The sequence below is a fragment of the Solanum verrucosum genome, unplaced genomic scaffold (genome assembly GCF_900185275.1).
Source record: "Solanum verrucosum unplaced genomic scaffold, falcon-dt-bn FXZP01000049.1, whole genome shotgun sequence".
Lineage (NCBI taxonomy): Eukaryota > Viridiplantae > Streptophyta > Magnoliopsida > Solanales > Solanaceae > Solanum > Solanum verrucosum.
This window is the reverse complement of record NW_026020221.1, coordinates 2,366,214-2,384,947: the sequence shown is the minus strand read 5'-3', so window position 1 is coordinate 2,384,947 and position 18,734 is coordinate 2,366,214. Positions and strand designations below refer to the sequence as shown.

At 35.4% G+C, this 18,734-nt stretch overlaps 2 protein-coding genes across 2 annotated transcripts; both read right to left on the bottom strand.

Annotated features, from left to right (window-relative positions):
- Nucleotides 1-1,379: 1,379 nt before the first annotated feature.
- Nucleotides 1,380-11,161, bottom strand: LOC125831203 (uncharacterized). Its single transcript, XM_049510390.1, has 5 exons — nt 11,013-11,161; nt 3,719-3,946; nt 3,421-3,505; nt 1,897-1,978; nt 1,380-1,795 (listed from the first exon to the last, which is right to left on the bottom strand). Exons 1-5 carry the CDS (start codon nt 11,013-11,015, stop codon nt 1,723-1,725), a joined length of 471 nt encoding a protein of 156 aa, XP_049366347.1. The 5' UTR covers nt 11,016-11,161; the 3' UTR covers nt 1,380-1,722.
- A 2,705-nt stretch (nt 11,162-13,866) lies between these two features.
- Nucleotides 13,867-17,491, bottom strand: LOC125831666 (pentatricopeptide repeat-containing protein At1g80550, mitochondrial). The gene is made up of 2 exons (XM_049510839.1): nt 17,455-17,491; nt 13,867-15,354 (listed from the first exon to the last, which is right to left on the bottom strand). The coding sequence occupies exon 2, from the start codon at nt 15,270-15,272 to the stop codon at nt 13,869-13,871; it is 1,404 nt and encodes a 467-aa protein (XP_049366796.1). The 5' UTR covers nt 15,273-15,354; nt 17,455-17,491; the 3' UTR covers nt 13,867-13,868.
- Nucleotides 17,492-18,734: the final 1,243 nt, after the last annotated feature.

Sequence of the window (18,734 nt, the reverse complement as noted above, 5' to 3'; positions counted from 1 at the left end):
GAAATAACCAAAAATACTAACTTACTATGGCTCTTAGCCTAGACAATGTTCTAAACGTAGTTGAGGGGATCAAAGCAACAAGAAGCACCTAGATGACTTTTTTTTCTGCAAATTAGAGTATAATTAAGTAAATCGAGACGTTATTGTGTTCCTCACTCCCAAATATGAAAAAATATGTTCTCATAAAATCTTGCTTCAATCTGAGTTAACTAGCGAGTGATCCCAATCCACAACAAAGAAGAAGAGAAAAGGACTAAAAAGAAAAAAAAGACTACATATCTTTTTCAGGATAATGATAAATGGCCATAAAATTTGGCCAGAAATTGAAAAAGTTTATGATATCCTTTTCATTTTAAAATAAATTGATTTTTTTCCATTTTTTAATTAAAATGTATTAAAGTTAAAAGGGTAAAAATATTTTAAAAGTAAAATAACATAGGTGAAATATCAGGACAAATTTTCTGGCCAAAAAGATTTTTCCTTTTTCATTTGGTATGTAACTTATTTTAGGTCTTTTAATGTGCTTTCCTCCAACTTTGATGTATGCTTTGCTTCTTCTAATTGCATTCGCTAAACCAAATGATTACTCCTTTTAATTAGCTTAGCATCTCGAAATGTTGTTCATTTCCAAGGTTAATGCTTTCGTCAACTTTTGTACTTTCGGCTCTAAGAAACAATAATTGAATTAATTAAGCAACAAATTTGTCTGTTTTACAAAATGGTCTCTTTCTTTAATTTAATTTAGTTTATTTCTTTTTCACTTCCCCCATGCTTGCAACTTTCCTCATGCCACCACAATGATTTCTCCTTCATTTGACAAAAAAATACAAAAAGGGGAATTTTGGGGATGCTCTAGAGATCATCCGAATAACTCCCTCTTGTTAGCTCATACAAGTTTCCGTAATTTGATTTTTACAAAGAATTAACCTAATTAAACAGTCATTCATCAAACCGTTTAAATTAAAAATAGCCAGTAGATATATAATATATGTATAGTTCATTTGGTAGAAATTCTCTATATTTGTTCAAATATGTGTAGTCTTATTTATTTCTAGCAAATAGTTACAATCCTCAATAGTATCCTCCTTTTTGATTGATTTTTTTGTACTAAACATAAAAAGTCATGCAATAAAATCGAATAAAGCACTTTATAATGAACCATATATACAGTAGTACTTATAATAGACCAATCATGGAAAAGTCATTATCAAATGCCCAAAGTTTTCCTGAGGATTTCAGAATGTGTATATGGGAAATTTGGTAGCTTCATTTATAAAATTGTACCATTTACCCTACTATTTATTAGCCAACCTACCTAACATAGAACAAGTAACAACTACTGAATGATAGAGACCTTTCATTCAAATATTTTTGAGATATTCATAACTAGCAAGACTTTATTTTATACAAATGAGAATTGGCAAATGAACTAATTGCTAACTTAATATTCCATACTTCTTACATTACCATAGAATCAAGGATATTTCTCACAAGGACAGGGACGTCGAGAGTGGTGGGACGGGGAGCAAGAACCAGAAATTACGAAAGGAATTAGTTTCTCAAACTAGTTTCTATAGGCCATGGTCGAAGTTTTGCAGAATCGATGAAACAAAGCAATCGAACCAGCAAAACTGGATGTGAAATTATAATCAATACACTGCAAAACTGTGTCATTCTGAATTTTAATCGATGTGCAAAATCAGCTTGAAATCTATGCAGTGATTAGTTTCCTTTATTGCCAATGTTTCCAGGCTTTGGGAAGTGCATCGAAAGTTGTTTCTCCAACTCCACTAGACTGAAAAAACATAAACATGAGAGGGAAGATTGTGTCACAAGTAAACAAATATCTTATGAAGATTGAATGAAAACGAATTTAGATTGGAATAATTATCTTACATCTCATATTTCTGCAAAGCTTCTGTTTGTTTTGCTTTATAGAGTTCAGTGTCCTTAGGTACGGCGGTGCTGAAATTAAAGTCTACAAAGTTGGATCAATAAAACCCATATCAGCAAGAGAATTAGCAAAGGAGAAGACAAGAAGGCTTAATAGGGCATTTTCTAGGAAGCAACCTTACTTGAGTTACAAAAACTGTTCAACAGGAGAAGAATAATAAGCATATTCATGCAAAAATGGACAAAACTTTCACCATACCCCAACCCATACTCGATGAAACAACCCATTCCTACTGAACCCTTTTCTTAAATGGTACATGTCATTCCATATTTGTGAAAATCAAGTTAGTTTCTCCATGTCTGAGAAGTAAATAGCATGTTAGCTCAAAAAGTATTCCCATCATCGAATGCTAGCTCAATTATTCACCATCCCCTCTGCCCAACACCCCCAAGAAAAAAGGTGCTAGATACATGGTATTATATCTCAGTAAACCACCCTCCAAGAAAATCCCGGCAACCATCTCTCTTATGTCAAAACATCAATAGCAATTGACAAAGCAGTGTCCTAACCCAAAAATGCAATTTGCATCTAAATTAAACCAAAAAGAAATTAAAATAATCTAAACAAAAAAAAAACGCCTAAAGAATCAACTGCCACCTAAGCAAGCAATATCCAACTTAAGTCATTCTCCAGCTGTCTGGAACAACATCAATGGTTTGCCACTGCCAACGACCCAACCACCGACTAAACAGGCCATACCTCCATGACTTACTACTTCCACCATATCCTTCCGTTCTCCATAGCAAGTAAAAAACTCTCAAGAAGACCTAAAACCAATTAACACTTCTGATTCCAAATGCCAAACCATCCATAGCCCCCACCTCAAAATACTTTATCAATTAAACACTTTTTCTCAATACCTAAAGATCTGATCACACACACCCTCAAAGAACACTGTAGTATCCATGAATAAAGCAAATTATGATTTAAAGAAAATAATCTGATTTATAATATTCTACAGCCAGTTCCTGACAGGAGGACGTGGTAGAAGACGTTCAATATGGCAATAATTATTAAGCATATACCTTAAACAACAAGGATCATGGAAACTGATAAAATGGATGCCACAATGGGCAGATGGGTCTTTGGAGTACATGCAAACATGGAGAAGTACAAGCTAGTAGCAAAGGTAATTAAGCATGGATTTATCATTTAGGATACATATGTTTTTGAAGTAATTCAAAGATGTTGTTCGGTTCATGTATTAAGCAGGATCTCCGCTTCTATAGGAATACTCTTCCAACACTGACTTACTATACTATAAACTCCTCGGTCCTGATTCACGAGTTTGCTTTGTCTACAGGGATACGACAGGAAACCACATAATTAGATTCATATGAGCTTTTCTCCCTTGCACAAAAATATTCATTGTATACAAAAAGGTCTAGTAATGATTAATTATTCTGACAACTTAGAACGTGCTTACTCTTGTTATGCACTACATTCTATGTAACAACAGAATTCACCTGTAGTTTGAACTGGAACAAGTTTCTTCACATCTTCACTTTTCTTGACTTCTGACACAGACACGTTTTTGGTGAATCCTGGTCCCTGCCAGCAGAACAAATTGTCAATAATAGGTTTAATGCTGAATAAAGATGAAGAGAATTAGAAGTTGACAATGCAGACACAAAAGCATGCATGATCAGACATATGGAGTTACTGAATTCCTCTTTCATTCAGTGGAGGAAGAAATTGAGATATTGGAAACATGACATTAATGCAGTAAAGCCTACTCAACTTCCGATAAACTAGATATTATACCTTCTTCTTCTCCTTTCTCTTCAGAATTTTCATGTGGCATTTTTTTATGTAATGCATCAAATGATAACGTGAATGCCTTGAATTTAATTGTTCTCTCACATCAGAATTCTCAGTAAGCCAGTCTATAATTTCTTTTGATTTAACCACCTCGTCTGTGTCTAGAGTCTCTAACCAGGAATAGACAGGCTTCCACTGATCAGTTCGTTGAAATCGATGATCAAAATTTTCCTGTCATGAAAGGATTCTAGGAATAAATTGCTAGTCATCTACCACAAAGCAAGATACTGGTTGATGCAAAACTAAATCAAACATTGGGCAAGAACAGCTGTGCAAAAGACACACTAAATATTCAAGTAATAATTAAACCTGTACAGATTAGATGAATACTACAGTAATAATGAATTAAAATTTTCAACTGAGACATGGCAATGATTCCTAAAATAGGCAATTTTTAGCAGTCTCTTGGACTATGGCAAAGTATAGCATTATTCTTACAGGCCAATTTTTAAAATGCTCATTGACTTGTGGCTCCTGGAGATCTTTTCACATGAAACTTTTAGTATTGTATACAAGATATACTTTTTCATATTTTTCTAATAGTGGTGTCTGGGCAAACTTGTGCACACCTCGATATTCCACTTGTTACCTGCTACCTCCCACCTCCCACCAGCACAAGTGTCGGGTAACTGTACTCACCAACACTTCATTGACCACTAGGCCACACACTTGGGGTGCTACAAACTATAATGTGTATTCTGCCAATCCCTTTTAACTTAATAAACTAAAAAGACATGCATCTTCCCAGAATAATACAAAAAACAATCTGGAAAGCACTCCGACAGAAACCGTGAATATATTGTATGAAGTGTTATTGAAGTTTTTCTCTACACAGTATATTGTGGGAAGTATCATCAAAGTTTTCTTTACATATTTATCAGCTATGGTATCTTTTCACTCTATTCACATTCACCAACCCACAAACAATCCATTCTAAACTCACTCAACTAGAAGTGTGTGTCTGAACACATAAACAAAAGTTGATTAGGTAGCTTTTCAACCTGGGAAACTAATAAAGAGATTCAAGTGCACTATGACGACAACTTCACAAAAATCAAAGAGGCCATGACCACTTGCAACCACATATATAGATACTTATCTGGCAGGGCCAAGAATGTGCATAATAAACAACAGGTGTGATTATAAAGGATTAAGACAAGAAGGGATGTTGAAGGGGCTTCAGGCTGTTGAGTAAATGGAGATCAGAGTTTAAATTGGTTCTTGAATTCAGTCTACGGGCAGGTGCTAAGGAATTTACTGGCTTGATGAGGCAGAAATTATGGGTTCAGCAAGTGCAGTCAACAAAAGACATCCATGTGAAGTTAGGAGGACCTCGTACAAGAATGATAACCTAAGGAAATATGCCAAATGGCAGAAGCAGTAACAGTGAGGTTGACTATCTTCTATTGTGCATCATGGACCGAAAGTTAATCTGATTATCAGTGTCAGCCCACAAAAGTAACTGACCAGAGTGTCACGTCCTTAGTCTTCAATTAAGTGGACGTCCAACACTTGACAACTTGCTCACATTCTTGCACTGTGTAACATCATTCTGTCTCATTCAACTTGCGGCACTCGAATGCTATAGGATAAATATCCTGCATCAAGACACCCCCAATAGAAAAATCAGATGCATATGTATGTACCTTGAATGTCTTGGTAAAGTCAGGCAATGCCAAGACTGTCACAATTGTCTTAATGCCTTCAAACGCCTTTTGACAATGTTCCGCCCAAACTCATGGCTTGTTCTTCTTTAACAAGTTAGTTAATGGTGTTGCTTTGGCTGGATATTCATTGATGAACCGGCGATAGTAGTTAACAAGGCCAAGGAAATATCTCTACTCAGTTAACTTTGTAGGTGCCTCTCACTCTTGGATAGCTCGTACCTTAGCCTTGTCCATGCGTAGCTCGCCATTGATGATGACATGTCCAAGAAGGGTGCCTTTGATTGTGCAAATTTGCACTTCTCCCTCTTGATGTATAACTCATTCTCCAGCAAGACTTGGAATACCTTTCTTAAGTGCTCTACATGCTCCTCCAAGGTGTTGCTATAGATGCCTATATCATCTAAGTATACTACTACAAACTTATCAAGATAGCTGATAGAGATGAAAGAACTAGCTCATGAGAGAGGAAAATGTAACAGGTGTGTTGGTTGAGACGAAATGTATTACCAACCACTGAAAGGCTCCATATCTCGTCACACATGTTGTCTTCGGCTCATCCCCTTCCACAATGCGAACCTGGTAGTAGCCTTTGTGAAGATCTACCTTGATAAAGTACTTGGTTTGTCCAAGTCTATCAAATAAGTCAGTTATTAGCGGGATCAAATGCTTGTTCTTCATTTTAACTTTGTTAAGCTCCCGGTAATCTACACATAAACACAATAAACCATCCTTTTTCTTTTGGAATAACATCGGCACGCCAAAGGTGTCTTCGATGGATGGGTGTGACCGGCATCCAATTACTCTATTAATTATTTCATAAGCTCCAAGCGGTACCATGCAATAAGAAGCGTATACGGGTGGCTTAACTCCTGGCTCTAACTTAATCTTGTGATCTACCTCATGCCTACAAGGCAAGTGTTTAGGTAGTTTGTTTGGGCATAGCATCTTTGTGCTCTCTCACTCACTTCTCTTAGCAAGGCGACAATGTCTCATGGTAACCCATGTCTTGCTCCAAACTTGCAAGGTTGCCATGGACGTCAGCGCCTTCTTCTTGAGCCCCTTGACTAACTACATAGCCGAAAGTTGTGCTTGGCTCTCTCTGTGCGACATAGTCACTGTAGGCACCATGTGAGCTCCTTCTTATTTCATGACCAAGAGACGTAGAGGTAGGGGTGATTAAAGTGTGACAGTGTCTAAAGAACTACTACTCTAGAACAATATCACAGATATCCACTGTTAGGGCGGTAAAGTTTGTCGTACCTTTCCAATTGCCTAATTTGACACCAACACCATAGGCTACACCATGAGCATTTTGAGTCTTTGTATTCACGGTATTAATGCGGGAGTGAGTTGGAGCAACCTTCAACTCTAGTCTCTTTGTTGCAGCCTCGGTCACAAAATTATAAATTGATCTAGTGTCCACCTGTACACAAGCGGGTTTGTTATTGATAGTGAGATTCATGTACTGATTGTCATTGTCGTCAGGCTGCATAGATTTCTACTTGACAGCTCCACATAGTCCTATCATACCTAATTGTGTTGTGCCCTCTCTTTGTTTTTTTTCCCTTCTGCTCATGCACCATAGCATTGAGACTCTTTAAGTCGGGAAGTTTCCTGAAACCGTGTGGCCCTCTGCATATGTAGCATCCCTTCTCTTTGACGTAGCTCTGGTGGCCACTCAACTTCTAGAAATTGAACTTATTAGTATCTTAAGTCTTGTTGCGGCGTTAGTAGGTCTCTTAGCTTTTTCAATGATCTCCCCCACCTTTAACATTACAACTTTTTAACTCATTACCTTTACCGTTGTCATACATATCATGCCAGAAATCCATCAAAGACTCAGACTCTACTATGGCTTCGTCTATATCTGTGACTTATTGGCGTTGCAACTCCTACTTAGCCCAATTTTGCAACTCATCCATAAAGTGGAACAACAAGTCATTGCTGGTGAGGTTGGGGATTTAGAGAATAAGGGTGGTGAACTCTTTGACATAGTCATGTATGCTCCATGTTTGCTTCAACTCCTGAAGTTTGCGTCTTGCCTTGTAAAAGACAGTATCTAGACCTCTCTTAGCATCAGCCACTTTTCGTCTCCACCATAGCATGACAGTCTCTAACAGGTACAACACGATAGTATTGATCTTGGCTTTGTAGCCCCTCACTTTTCCATGCCAAGAATAGTTCTCCAAGTGCCAAACAAAATTCTCTACTTCTTGAGCATTATGAACCCTTTTGAACACCGGTGGTTTTGGAGCCTCAATCTTGGCCTCCTTCGTTACAACAACATTTCTTGTTGTCTTAGTCACACCAGTGCCGACCTGCTCTTTGAGTGCCTCATCTTTGCCTTCATGGCATCGATAGTGCTCAACGCCTCCATGGAATCATCTCTATCTTGGTCTGTTTTCGCCCATCCAAGTCATTTCAGATGCTCTCGATCTTTTCAAGAGTGTTCCCCTCAAGAACACTTGAGTGTCTTCTACCTTCCCAAAGCGTTGGACAAATATCTCGACTACATTCATCCACACATTAACCTTCATAACCCACTCTCTACCAAAGCGAGACATTTCCAGGCAGGACCTCCACATCATCCTTGCTCACCTCAGTGGCAGAAGGTTTATGAATGTAAGTCTTTCGTTTGACTCGACCTTGAGCGACATTTCCTGGTTTTTGTTGGCGACACTTCTCTTTTTGTTATAGCTTTTCGTGCTAGTAGCATCTTGGGAGTTAGCATCATTGATTTCTCCGTCGTTTGTCATTTTCTTAGTTACAACCTTGCTCGATACAATGTTGGCATGTCCTTAGTCTTCAACTAAGTGTGCGTGCGACACATGACAACTTGTACACGTTCTTGCACAACTTGCTCACAACCTCGCTATGTCAAGTTGGCCTAAGACACTAGGAATCGCTAAGGGAATGATAGAAAGAACAAAAGAGAATTGCTAGAGAGATTTGTATTGGAGAGACTTGAATTATTTGCTTGATGATATTACAGATGAATACCTCTCTATTTATACTACACGATTAGGGATAATATGCAAATAATAATTATTAAACAGATCATTTCATATTTACAAGTAGGTTTCTTCTCTAGAATTCTCTACATGTCCAGAATATTCTAAAGCCTTTTAAAAAAATTCCTAGATATTCCATAAGAATTTAGAGTCATTCTAAGAGACTCTCCAAAGTTCTAGAATCTTCCCACAAAAGCTTCTTATGTAAGCTTTCACATGGCAAAAAGGTGTGCCAACTAGCGCTTATTGAGTTGGGGATATGGTTGCGCTTTTGGGTGGAGGGTGGTCTATTGCTCACCACTTGACACACCTTTTTGCCATGTGGAAGCTTACAGAAGGAAGATGCTAGCATTTGTTGAATATTCTAGAACCATGGAAAGTTTGCAAAGACTCTAAATTCTTATGGAATATTTCAGAAGAATTTATGAAAGGTCTTAGAATATTCTAGGTATGTAGAGAATTTAGAGAACGGACCTACTTTTAAATATGAAAGGATTTGAGTACTAATTATTATTTGCACATTAGCCCCTAAGTGAGTAGTATAAATAGAGGAGTATTCATTTGTAAAATCTCGAAGCAAATAATTCAAGTTCTCTCCAATACAAATGTCCCTTGCAATTCTCTTGTATTCTTTCTATCATTACCTTAGCGAATTCCTAGTGTCTTAGATTGACTTGACATAGCGAGATAGTGAGCAAATTGTGTAAGAACGTAAGCAAGTTGTCAAGTGTCGCACACGCACTTAGTTGAAGACTAAGGACATGACAAGAGCCTTTCAATAAGAAGCAAAGATTTATGAGCCCCGTAAACCTACAATTCAAATCGTAGTCTAATACTCTAATTATTAGGATTATTTCATCAAAATTTTCTTAAGTGGAATAGGCCTCCTATCTGATATGATGTAAAATGTAAAGCAATCAACAAATTAACACAGAAGTAAGAGTTGAAAGAGATACATAACCAGAAAATTGATAAAAAAAAATAATAGCACCTTAAAAACATCCTTTGATAATGAAAGCATGTGAAGACACACTACCAAAGTGTCAGATTATGAAAGTAGGAAATAACGATCATGAGAGTTTCAGTTATCATTTAAGCATGCTAAAGCTCGACATAGCTTCCTATGGACTATGACATAACAATGAGACAAAGCAAGTTGGAGGGATTGATTTGTGTTCTTGGAGAAGATCTTTGATTTTGCCTAGGATGTAAAAGTCCAAAGATATATGTTGATCTAAAAAGTTTAAAAGTGGGTTTGATTCAATGATTTTAACTATTTGAGTGCAACATCGGAAAAAGAAAATAATCTAGATCATTGAAATAAGAACATGATTCTCTTTTTGATAACCATGGTGTCGGGGCCAAGTTTGTGCACACCTTGACTAATTCCATAAGGTACCTGCCACCTCCCAATGGCACATGTACTAGGTAACTCTATTCACCAAGGTCAAGACAGGTGGGAAAAAAATCACCTAGTGTTTTTATCTCAGTTGGAAATGTAACCTGATCTCATGGTTCTCAATCAACTTCATTGACCACTAGGTCACACCCATGCATGCATAATATGAACATGATTTTGAGAAGGAGCAAAAATCAAGACCCTGAAAGCAAATATAAAAAGTAATAGGAGATAACTTTTAGTTTTCCGTTTCTTGGTAGCACAAAAAGATTACACAAAAATCCAGTTTTAGAGGAACAAATATTAAAACCTTGGACTAGATTTTAGTTGGTTAGCATCGATGCCACAAGGGTAGGAAGTGACACTCAAAAATTAATATACTTCCAATAATGATAAAGGTGCACGAAGCCGTTTGATCTATACATAAAAAAAATGGCATTCAATAACTACAAATAAGAGCTAAAGATGGATTTATAAGCCTATTCAATTAAGGAGAAGAGAAGATTGAGGCAATTTCAACTAGGCGAGCATCCACGATGTCTTTTTTGAGAAAAGATAGTGAATATATCCCAAGTGATAACTCTCCCGTGAAATTCCCAACTACTTTGATTATATACATAACAGTGCAGAAGAGAAAGACTTCTTCTTCCACGCGGGGTGTGGCCTAATGGTCAATGTAGTGGGTTGAGCACCATGAGGTCTCAGGTTCGAATCCCAGCAAAGACTACACACTAGGTGATTTCTTCCCATATGTTCTAGCCTTGATAGACGGGTACCTATTGGTGGTGAAAGATGACAGGTACACGTAGAATTAGTCGAGGTGTGACAGAGCTAGCCGGACACCAAAAGGATTAAGCAAAAACCTAAAAGTAAAATTCAAGAAATATTGTGTTTTTAACTAAAGGTGTCATCTTTGCTTACGAATTAACCAAAGGTATCAAAACAAGTGAAAGAAGATTTCAACATCCACAATAAGCTACACCAGCATGACATATTTAATTTCAGTCCTCATCGAAATTAACTACAATTCCGCAATACAAGTGCAAACCAACAACAGAGAAACGGAAACAATCACCAGCTGTAATTTTTTTAAAAAAAATTGCAGATAAGGAAGAACCTAGAATAGCAAAATCAAATATTTATTGAAATTAAAAGAATACCATTGTGTCTCAGATTGAGGAGAAGTTGTTGGCCTCCTTGGGAGTGTTATGATAATAGAGTCGGCTGCCAAATTCCTCAGCGAAAGTGCAAAACTGAAAGGAGGAAGACTGTAGACGAAGCAGAGAACACTCTATTCTGCTCTTCTGTTATTTGTATCTATGAAAAAGGGTCAAAATTGCCCTATTGCACTCAAAAATAAGTTATATTTGTATTTAGTCTGACTCTAATTTAATTATAGAAAAAATTAAATTTAGTATCATTATACTTTCGTTTTAAATGTCTTGATTCAATTTTGAACACATTATTATTTTTAAACCACTAATTTCCATTATTTATCTCCACTTTTATTTTCTATGTGATGTTTATGTAAATTACTCCGTACTATTTTTTTCTAATTTGAATTACTCTCAATTTAATTTATTTTTTTTGTAAAATTAATTCATCCCAAAAATTCTCAAACTCCCAATTCTGTCCTGTAATAAGTAAACTAGCATAAATAAGAGTTTAATAGCTAGGAATTTATACTTCACTTATGGAACACAATATGACAATATACTCATTCAAATACATATATTATTCGATTTACTTAAAAATTCTTCGTACAAATTTTCTAACTTTTGTGGTACATTCCACAAAATAAAGTTGTATATAGTTGCATTTCTAATGTTGAAATAAATTTGATTAGCTTCATATCAAGTTCAATTTTTTTAGATAGCATGTTTCCTCGTATAACCCTTTTTTTCCTAGTATAACATCTATTAAATTGTCGTAGAATTCAGACCTTTTGGATTTGATTCCTTACATGCAAGTTAGGAAGTAAAACATGATAAAAATAGTTTTAGTAAAGAGTTTAAGTAACAAAAATCCTACCTATTGAGCAGATTTTGAAACCTCGATCAACACATAAAGAATCACAAAGAACCCTAACTTTGTCGATGTTTCCAATGGCTGGAAAAGAATCGAACTTTTGTAGTAGATCCTATGACTGAAAAAAGAACTCATTCAAATACATATATTATTCGATTTGCTTAAAACTCCCTCCTACAAATCTTTGAACTTTTGTGGTAGATCCTAGCTTAATTGATGTTTCTAATGATTAGAAAATAATTGAACTTTTGTGGCAGATCCTGTGATTGGAAAAGAAAACTCATTCAAATACATATATTATACAATTTGCTTAAAAATCCCTCCTATAAATCTTTGAACTTTTGTGATAAATCCTAGTAAAACAAAGTTGCATAAGGTTGCATTTCTTATGTTGAAATAAATTGATTAGCTTCATATCAAGTTTGATTTTCATTTTAATAGCTTATTTCATAATACAATTTTTTTTTCTAGTCATCTATTAGATTGTTGTAAAATTCAATTCCTTTTGGATTTGATTCCTCAATTCCAACATGTAATGTTACATGTAAATTAGGAAGTAAAACATGATTAAAATAGCTTTAATAAAGAGTTTAAGTAATAAAAATCTTACTTGTTGAGAAGATTTTGAAGCCTCGAGCCGCACATAAAGAATCATCAGGAACCCTAGCTTAGTCGATGTTTCTTATGACCGAAAAGAATTGAAGGTTTGAGAACATTTGGGATGGATTTATATTGCAAATTTAGACGAATTTAACAATGAATCAGGTTAAAATAATTAAATTTTAGAAAAATGAAAATTCACGAGAACGCCACATAGCAAACTAAAGGTGGGGGCCAAGAAAATAATAATTGAGGGATAAATATTTATTCAAAGGTGAATGATAAAGACAATTTTATTGAAAAAGTATAATGATGGATAAATATAATTAATTTTCAATAGTAGAGAAACAAATTTGACCATTTTCCGTTGAGGGGTAAAATTGCAAAGGGGGGAAAGAAAGAAAAAAGGCAATTTATAAAACTTCTCCACCTTTCTCTAAAATTTTACATATTTCATCACAAAATTTGTCAATTAAAAAAGTAAGCAAATATTTTGGATTATTTATCGTAGTGTGTCAAATTGCCCGAAAATTATACCGTATAATTAGGTAATTAAAAAATTATATATATACGATAAGATGAAACTCATTTGCCTGTTTACTTTTTCTATTTATTTTTTATAAATAAGTATATTTATTACTCCATCAAACTGAGAAATACAACTCAGGAAAATGCACAAAACACATCATGCTATCATTGATTTGATGTAAACAAACGATGCGGATAAGTTTTTATCTTGTGTTGCTGCCTCGTGCTTACTGATAAGTAGCAGCAACAGCAGCAACATTTACTAACAACATTCCAAGCTATAACCTGTCTGAACTCACTCTTTTGAACATTTTAGTAACAAACAACTTAGAATACACACATAATACAAGTTTGTTGAGTTCAAAAGATCACCTCTTGTTTGAAAGAAATAAAAAGTTACTTATTGTTATCTTTACAATAGAATCTCTCATTGCCTCTGAAATTGGTACAAAACTTTCAAGGTCCCCAATCAACACAGGTGATGTGAAACAACTCCTGTTTGGCTACTACTCACCATCTTTAGAGGTCGGTGTATACATCGAAAAGAATCCCAAAGGGTAAAAACCACAGTTTGATTCTTTCTTTCCAGTGCGGTCAAATAAGCATTCTAACCAAAAATGACTTGAGGTCAACAGAGGGCTTGCCAGATTTAGATGCACAAGACCTGATGCAATGAAGCCACAAACACGTAGCTCACTGAAACACATTCTGGTATCTTCAAAGAATGTCAATTCATGAGGCGTTGCTTTTGCACTTTGTAGACACTTCAAAAGGAGGATCACCTGCTGCTACCAAGCACAAGGATGACAAAGAACAGCTGAAGTTCAACATGGGCTTTTTACATCTTAACTGCATTGTCATCAGCTGCCTTCACAGTCAGCAGTAGTCAACTTTGTCCCCAGTTCTACCCTCGGCTTAGCTGAAAGGCCCTTTGCTAACATCTCTTCATCATATTTACGTGCCATATTAACCATACCCTTTTGTACCAAGGCATCAATTAATGCATTGTAAGCAGACGCATCTGGACTCAATCCCTGTTTTTCCATCTTTTCCCAAAGAATAAAGACCGGTCGAAGAAATCCCCATCTTCCAAATTTCCTCATAAGCATGACATAGGTGTCCATCCTAGGTCGCACTCCGCTTTCAATCATTCTATCAAACAATTTGAGAATCTCTCTCGGCTTTTCAAGGCAACCAAAGAAGCTGTTGTATGTAATGACATTAGGCTCGCAACCCTTGTGAGGCATTTGACTAAGCACTTTATATGCGTCTCTATACCTCCCATTTTCACACATAAGCTTGATCAGTGTGTTGTACGTAGAAACATTTGGTTTGCACCCCAACTCAATCATCTCTTGACAGAGCTTAGCTGCTACATCAACACCATCTGAAATCCCAATAGCACGGATAACAGTGTTATACGCGATCACATCCAAGTCAATTCCTTTCTTCTTCATTTCTTTGTATAATTTTACAGCTTTCCATGGCTTTCCGCTCTTGCACTGTACATCCATGTAAATTGAGTACGAATACAGATCCTTTTGCACACCCCTTGTATCCATCTCTTCCCAAAACTGTCTACATTTACCCCACCAACTCATCTTGAACCACCCACGAAGAAGCATATTACATATTTTTGTGTCCACCTTAAAACATGAATACTTCACATCATTCTTGTTCTTAGGGAAGCACAAGTCTTCGGCTTCTATCACATGCTTATACTCACATAAAGCATCAATTAGATTTGAAAATGAAACTTGATCTTTTAAATTAAATTCCTCCATCTTATCAAACATATCAATTGCTTCTTTTACCATGTGAGAAGACACATAACGTTTGAACAAGACTCGGAAAGTGGTGTGGTCAGGCATGGAGGATACACTTCTCATTTTCTCAATCAAGCTCCAAGCTGCATCAAATTCAAAGAACTTCCCCAGAATGTCAATAAGTTGGTTGCACGTTTGGCTGGTGTGATGGAAGCCACACTGCGTCTCGGCCCAGTTGAAGAACTCTAAAGCTCTTCTCCAGTCATTGTTGTAACAAGAGAGGGTTTCCAGCATGATGGTGGGGTTCAGAGGGTCAGAGGAAGCACTAGTTGAACTTGGGGATGAATTTGGGTCATCATAGTTGGGAAAGGAAGTGGTGTTTGGGGCATTGGAGGGGGTGGAGTGATAACCGTGATGATGAAGCAAGGTTTCGAATTGCACGAGAAGCAAAGAAGAAGGTAAGAAAGTTGAATATCGAGAAATAACTGACGAAAGCATTCTAGAAGATTAGGAACTAGTTTTCGAATATAATCTGCTAATAACTGTGAGGTTCACAGGACTGCGGGAGTTAATGATTGTCCTGCCAAGTAAATCACAATGATCAAAAATGTTATGTTAGTTTAGCATCAGCACAGAAAGAATTATCTTAAAAAAACATTTTTGCATTTTACAGTATTCTATAAGGGAAGATCGCATGTTGGCAAATATTTGTTTGCTCTTTATCATTGGTGATTTTCTATGAATACTTGTAATGGGCAGTGTAATGATGTAATCAAAATCTCATGGTTTATATGTTGTCTTTCTTATTTAATGTAATTTAGTTGTCGCCTTTTATTTTCTGCTTTTATGTTATTATATCTATGGCAATATATGTTTTTCAATCATTTCCCGAAAGTTCTTTGAATGCATCTGAGCTTAGACATTTGTTTTTTTTTTTATTGATGACAAGGGAAACCCACAGCCGCTACCCTTTGGGTGCGCACAGCGTAAAACACCCGCTCCTATGCAATAGCTCGCAACCACATAGGAGAGATAACTCGCACTAGACATTTTTTTGATGTGGTTTTACATTTTTCAACACATAAATTAGTAAGTACTTGAAAACTACAGAAGAACACAAAATTTTCAGCAAAACAAAATTCAACTGAATTCCATCTTAATCTCAACTCAATTCACAAACCAGAAATCATTCACAGTCACATAAAAGCCATTCCATAACACATTTCACATCCCTTTTGAACTACTCAAGTTATGATAATTTGATTTTAGGATAAAAGGAGCATTTACCAATTTAAATTGATGGACAACAATGCAGAAGTAATTGCAACCATTAGACCCCAGCCAGTTAGAGTTATGGAGCTTTAGCAAAGTAAAATAAGACTCAATCCATTGACAATTCCAACCACAGAAGCAAAGGGAACTTCCTAATTCAATTGATCAAACCAACTTGACTATTGATCTTGTGATAATTTGTCAATATATTGAAGAGCTTAAAGAACGACCAAGTTTAGCATGGATAATTCACAGTTACTAATTTCTTAAGTTGGGGATTTTTATGATACCTACCATTTTAAAAAAATTCCGGAACTTTTAAAACCATAATGGAGCTCCATTCACCTTTCAGATCTTTTAAGATATCAACTCAGTTCTTTTTTGTCAAACCTGTTATCATAACTAATATATTTGGGAAATTTAAGCAAAAACATGTATGGACGATGTTATTTCAAAGCCAGTATTCTACAGGATGTTTTTTTAAAATAGAAAATCAATAACTCAGCTTTGAAAGCAAAAATATGTGTGGAGTGCATTTATAAACATGTATACTAGTTTCGTTTTCAGTTGTAACAGTATGCATACCTGAATTTCCAGGCTCAAGTAGAGATAATTGAATAAATAGTTATATTAGAGGCATAATGGCCAATGGCTCAAACTCTCAATACTTTCCAAGATCATCGCATTCCGTTCCCAACTGAAAACATGAAATTTTACTACAAAACATGTGTTTTTGGCATCATGGATGAAGATATATTAATCAGCACATCATATGGATACAGTGAACTGCAATCTCTTCTTTAGAATGCATACAGAACAAAAACGATTGGTCTGCAAATTGCTCAAATGGGTAAGGCATAACAAAAATGTTATGCAGGTTATGCATAAGTAAAATTAGACAAAATGGAGGTCCACCTTGTCTCTAGCCATGTTCATGGCAATGTTTTGTTGCCCCCGATAACTCAATGGGGGAACTCGATATGTTAAGCAACAAAGTAATTACACTTCTGAATACAAAGAGAGAGGCGCAGTGCGCGGAGGAAAAGCCTAGAATGAATAAGCTATGGTCTAGTCAAACTTGAACAGTAAACAATCAATCAGAATAAGCAAGAATAGGTAAAAACAACCCCCAAAATTATTTCTTGGACTGTTCAAATCATTTGAAGGTATGAATAGAACATTTGCATTCAATCAATTATGCAATTATCAGGAAACAAACCTAATTATTTTCACAAATTTTACAGGTAAAATCAAGAAAGATTAAATTTAAATTTAAGGATTAAGGTATCATTTATTTTTTAAATTAAATTAAAAGAAAGATGAATTACTGGTGCCCACCAACAACAACAAAAAATAAAATGAGAAATTAACATCAAGATCAAATCTTTATCTCATAATAGAAGAATACCATTGAGCCCCAAGTCGAGGAGAAGCTATTAGTCTCCGAGATTAACTCAGCAAACTGCAACAGAAGAAGGATGGAATAGCCTACAGGCCCGAAGAAGAAGAAGAGAGTTGTTTTCTGGAGTGGCTCTATTTCTGCTTATGAGCTCTAAGTAGTTTTTTGCAATTTGCACCCCTAACATATACTTCTTAGTTCTTATTATTTGCTCCCTATTCTTTTGTTTCTGATAATTAGCACCCATAATCTTTTTGTTCTTACAAAACAATGAAAATTACCAATATATTCCTTATACGTGTCTTTCTTAATCCTTATGAAGTATTGCTTGACACTATGATCTGGGGCCACCAATATTACCTTCAGCTATTGTGTTGAAATCTTCGATCTTATTTTGAGAAACAACAATGTTATAAGGTATTTTATTGATTAATTGGCTATGACAATATAAAATTATAGTTACAGCGATAAATAACATCATTATACTATTGCACAGAGATAATAATGTCCCTACATTGAACAATAATGAAAGCAGATAGCTAGTATATTCATGAATACATATAGAAAATATATATTTTATATTATAAAAAATATCCGAGATAGTCATCGTAAAGATGAAGAACACTCTGTAGCTAACAGAAAAAAACTATAACTTTGAGTTACTGAAAGAAGCAGCAACTTCTTGACAGTAAATTAAATAGTTGTGTAGTAATGTGTATTATTGCATATCTAATTAACATATAGGAGACTGGTAAAAAAAAATTACTCTTTACTTGTACGTTTAAAATTTTGCATATATCTAAAAAGTGATTTGTTAAATGTCATTTCTTAAGGTTTCTTTCGTGTACAATTAAATGGAAAAGGGTTATATTTACCCATGCACTATTCAAAATAGTTTAAATATGCATTTCGTTATACTTTTGGGCCAAATATACCCTCACCATTATACTTTGGGCGAAATATACCCTCATCCGTTAAATATTTGAATCTCAATCTTAGAATAGACAGGTGGAGGGTTGAGATTGATTTGAAGGACCCATATTTTTTTGTCTCAGTCAACACCCACACTTTCTTGCCCAAACCCATTTATAAACAAACAAAAGCACAACGAGTTGTTTGTAAAAAATATTTAGCTTCCTGCATTACATGAAAATTGATTTATATAATTAATGTTTTCATTTATTTTGCCTATCAAAATATAAAATATTGGATAAAAAGTTGCAAATTTTTAAAAAAATATTTACTGTGTTTTGTTCTTATTGAATAAGCAAACAAAAGCACAATTCTTT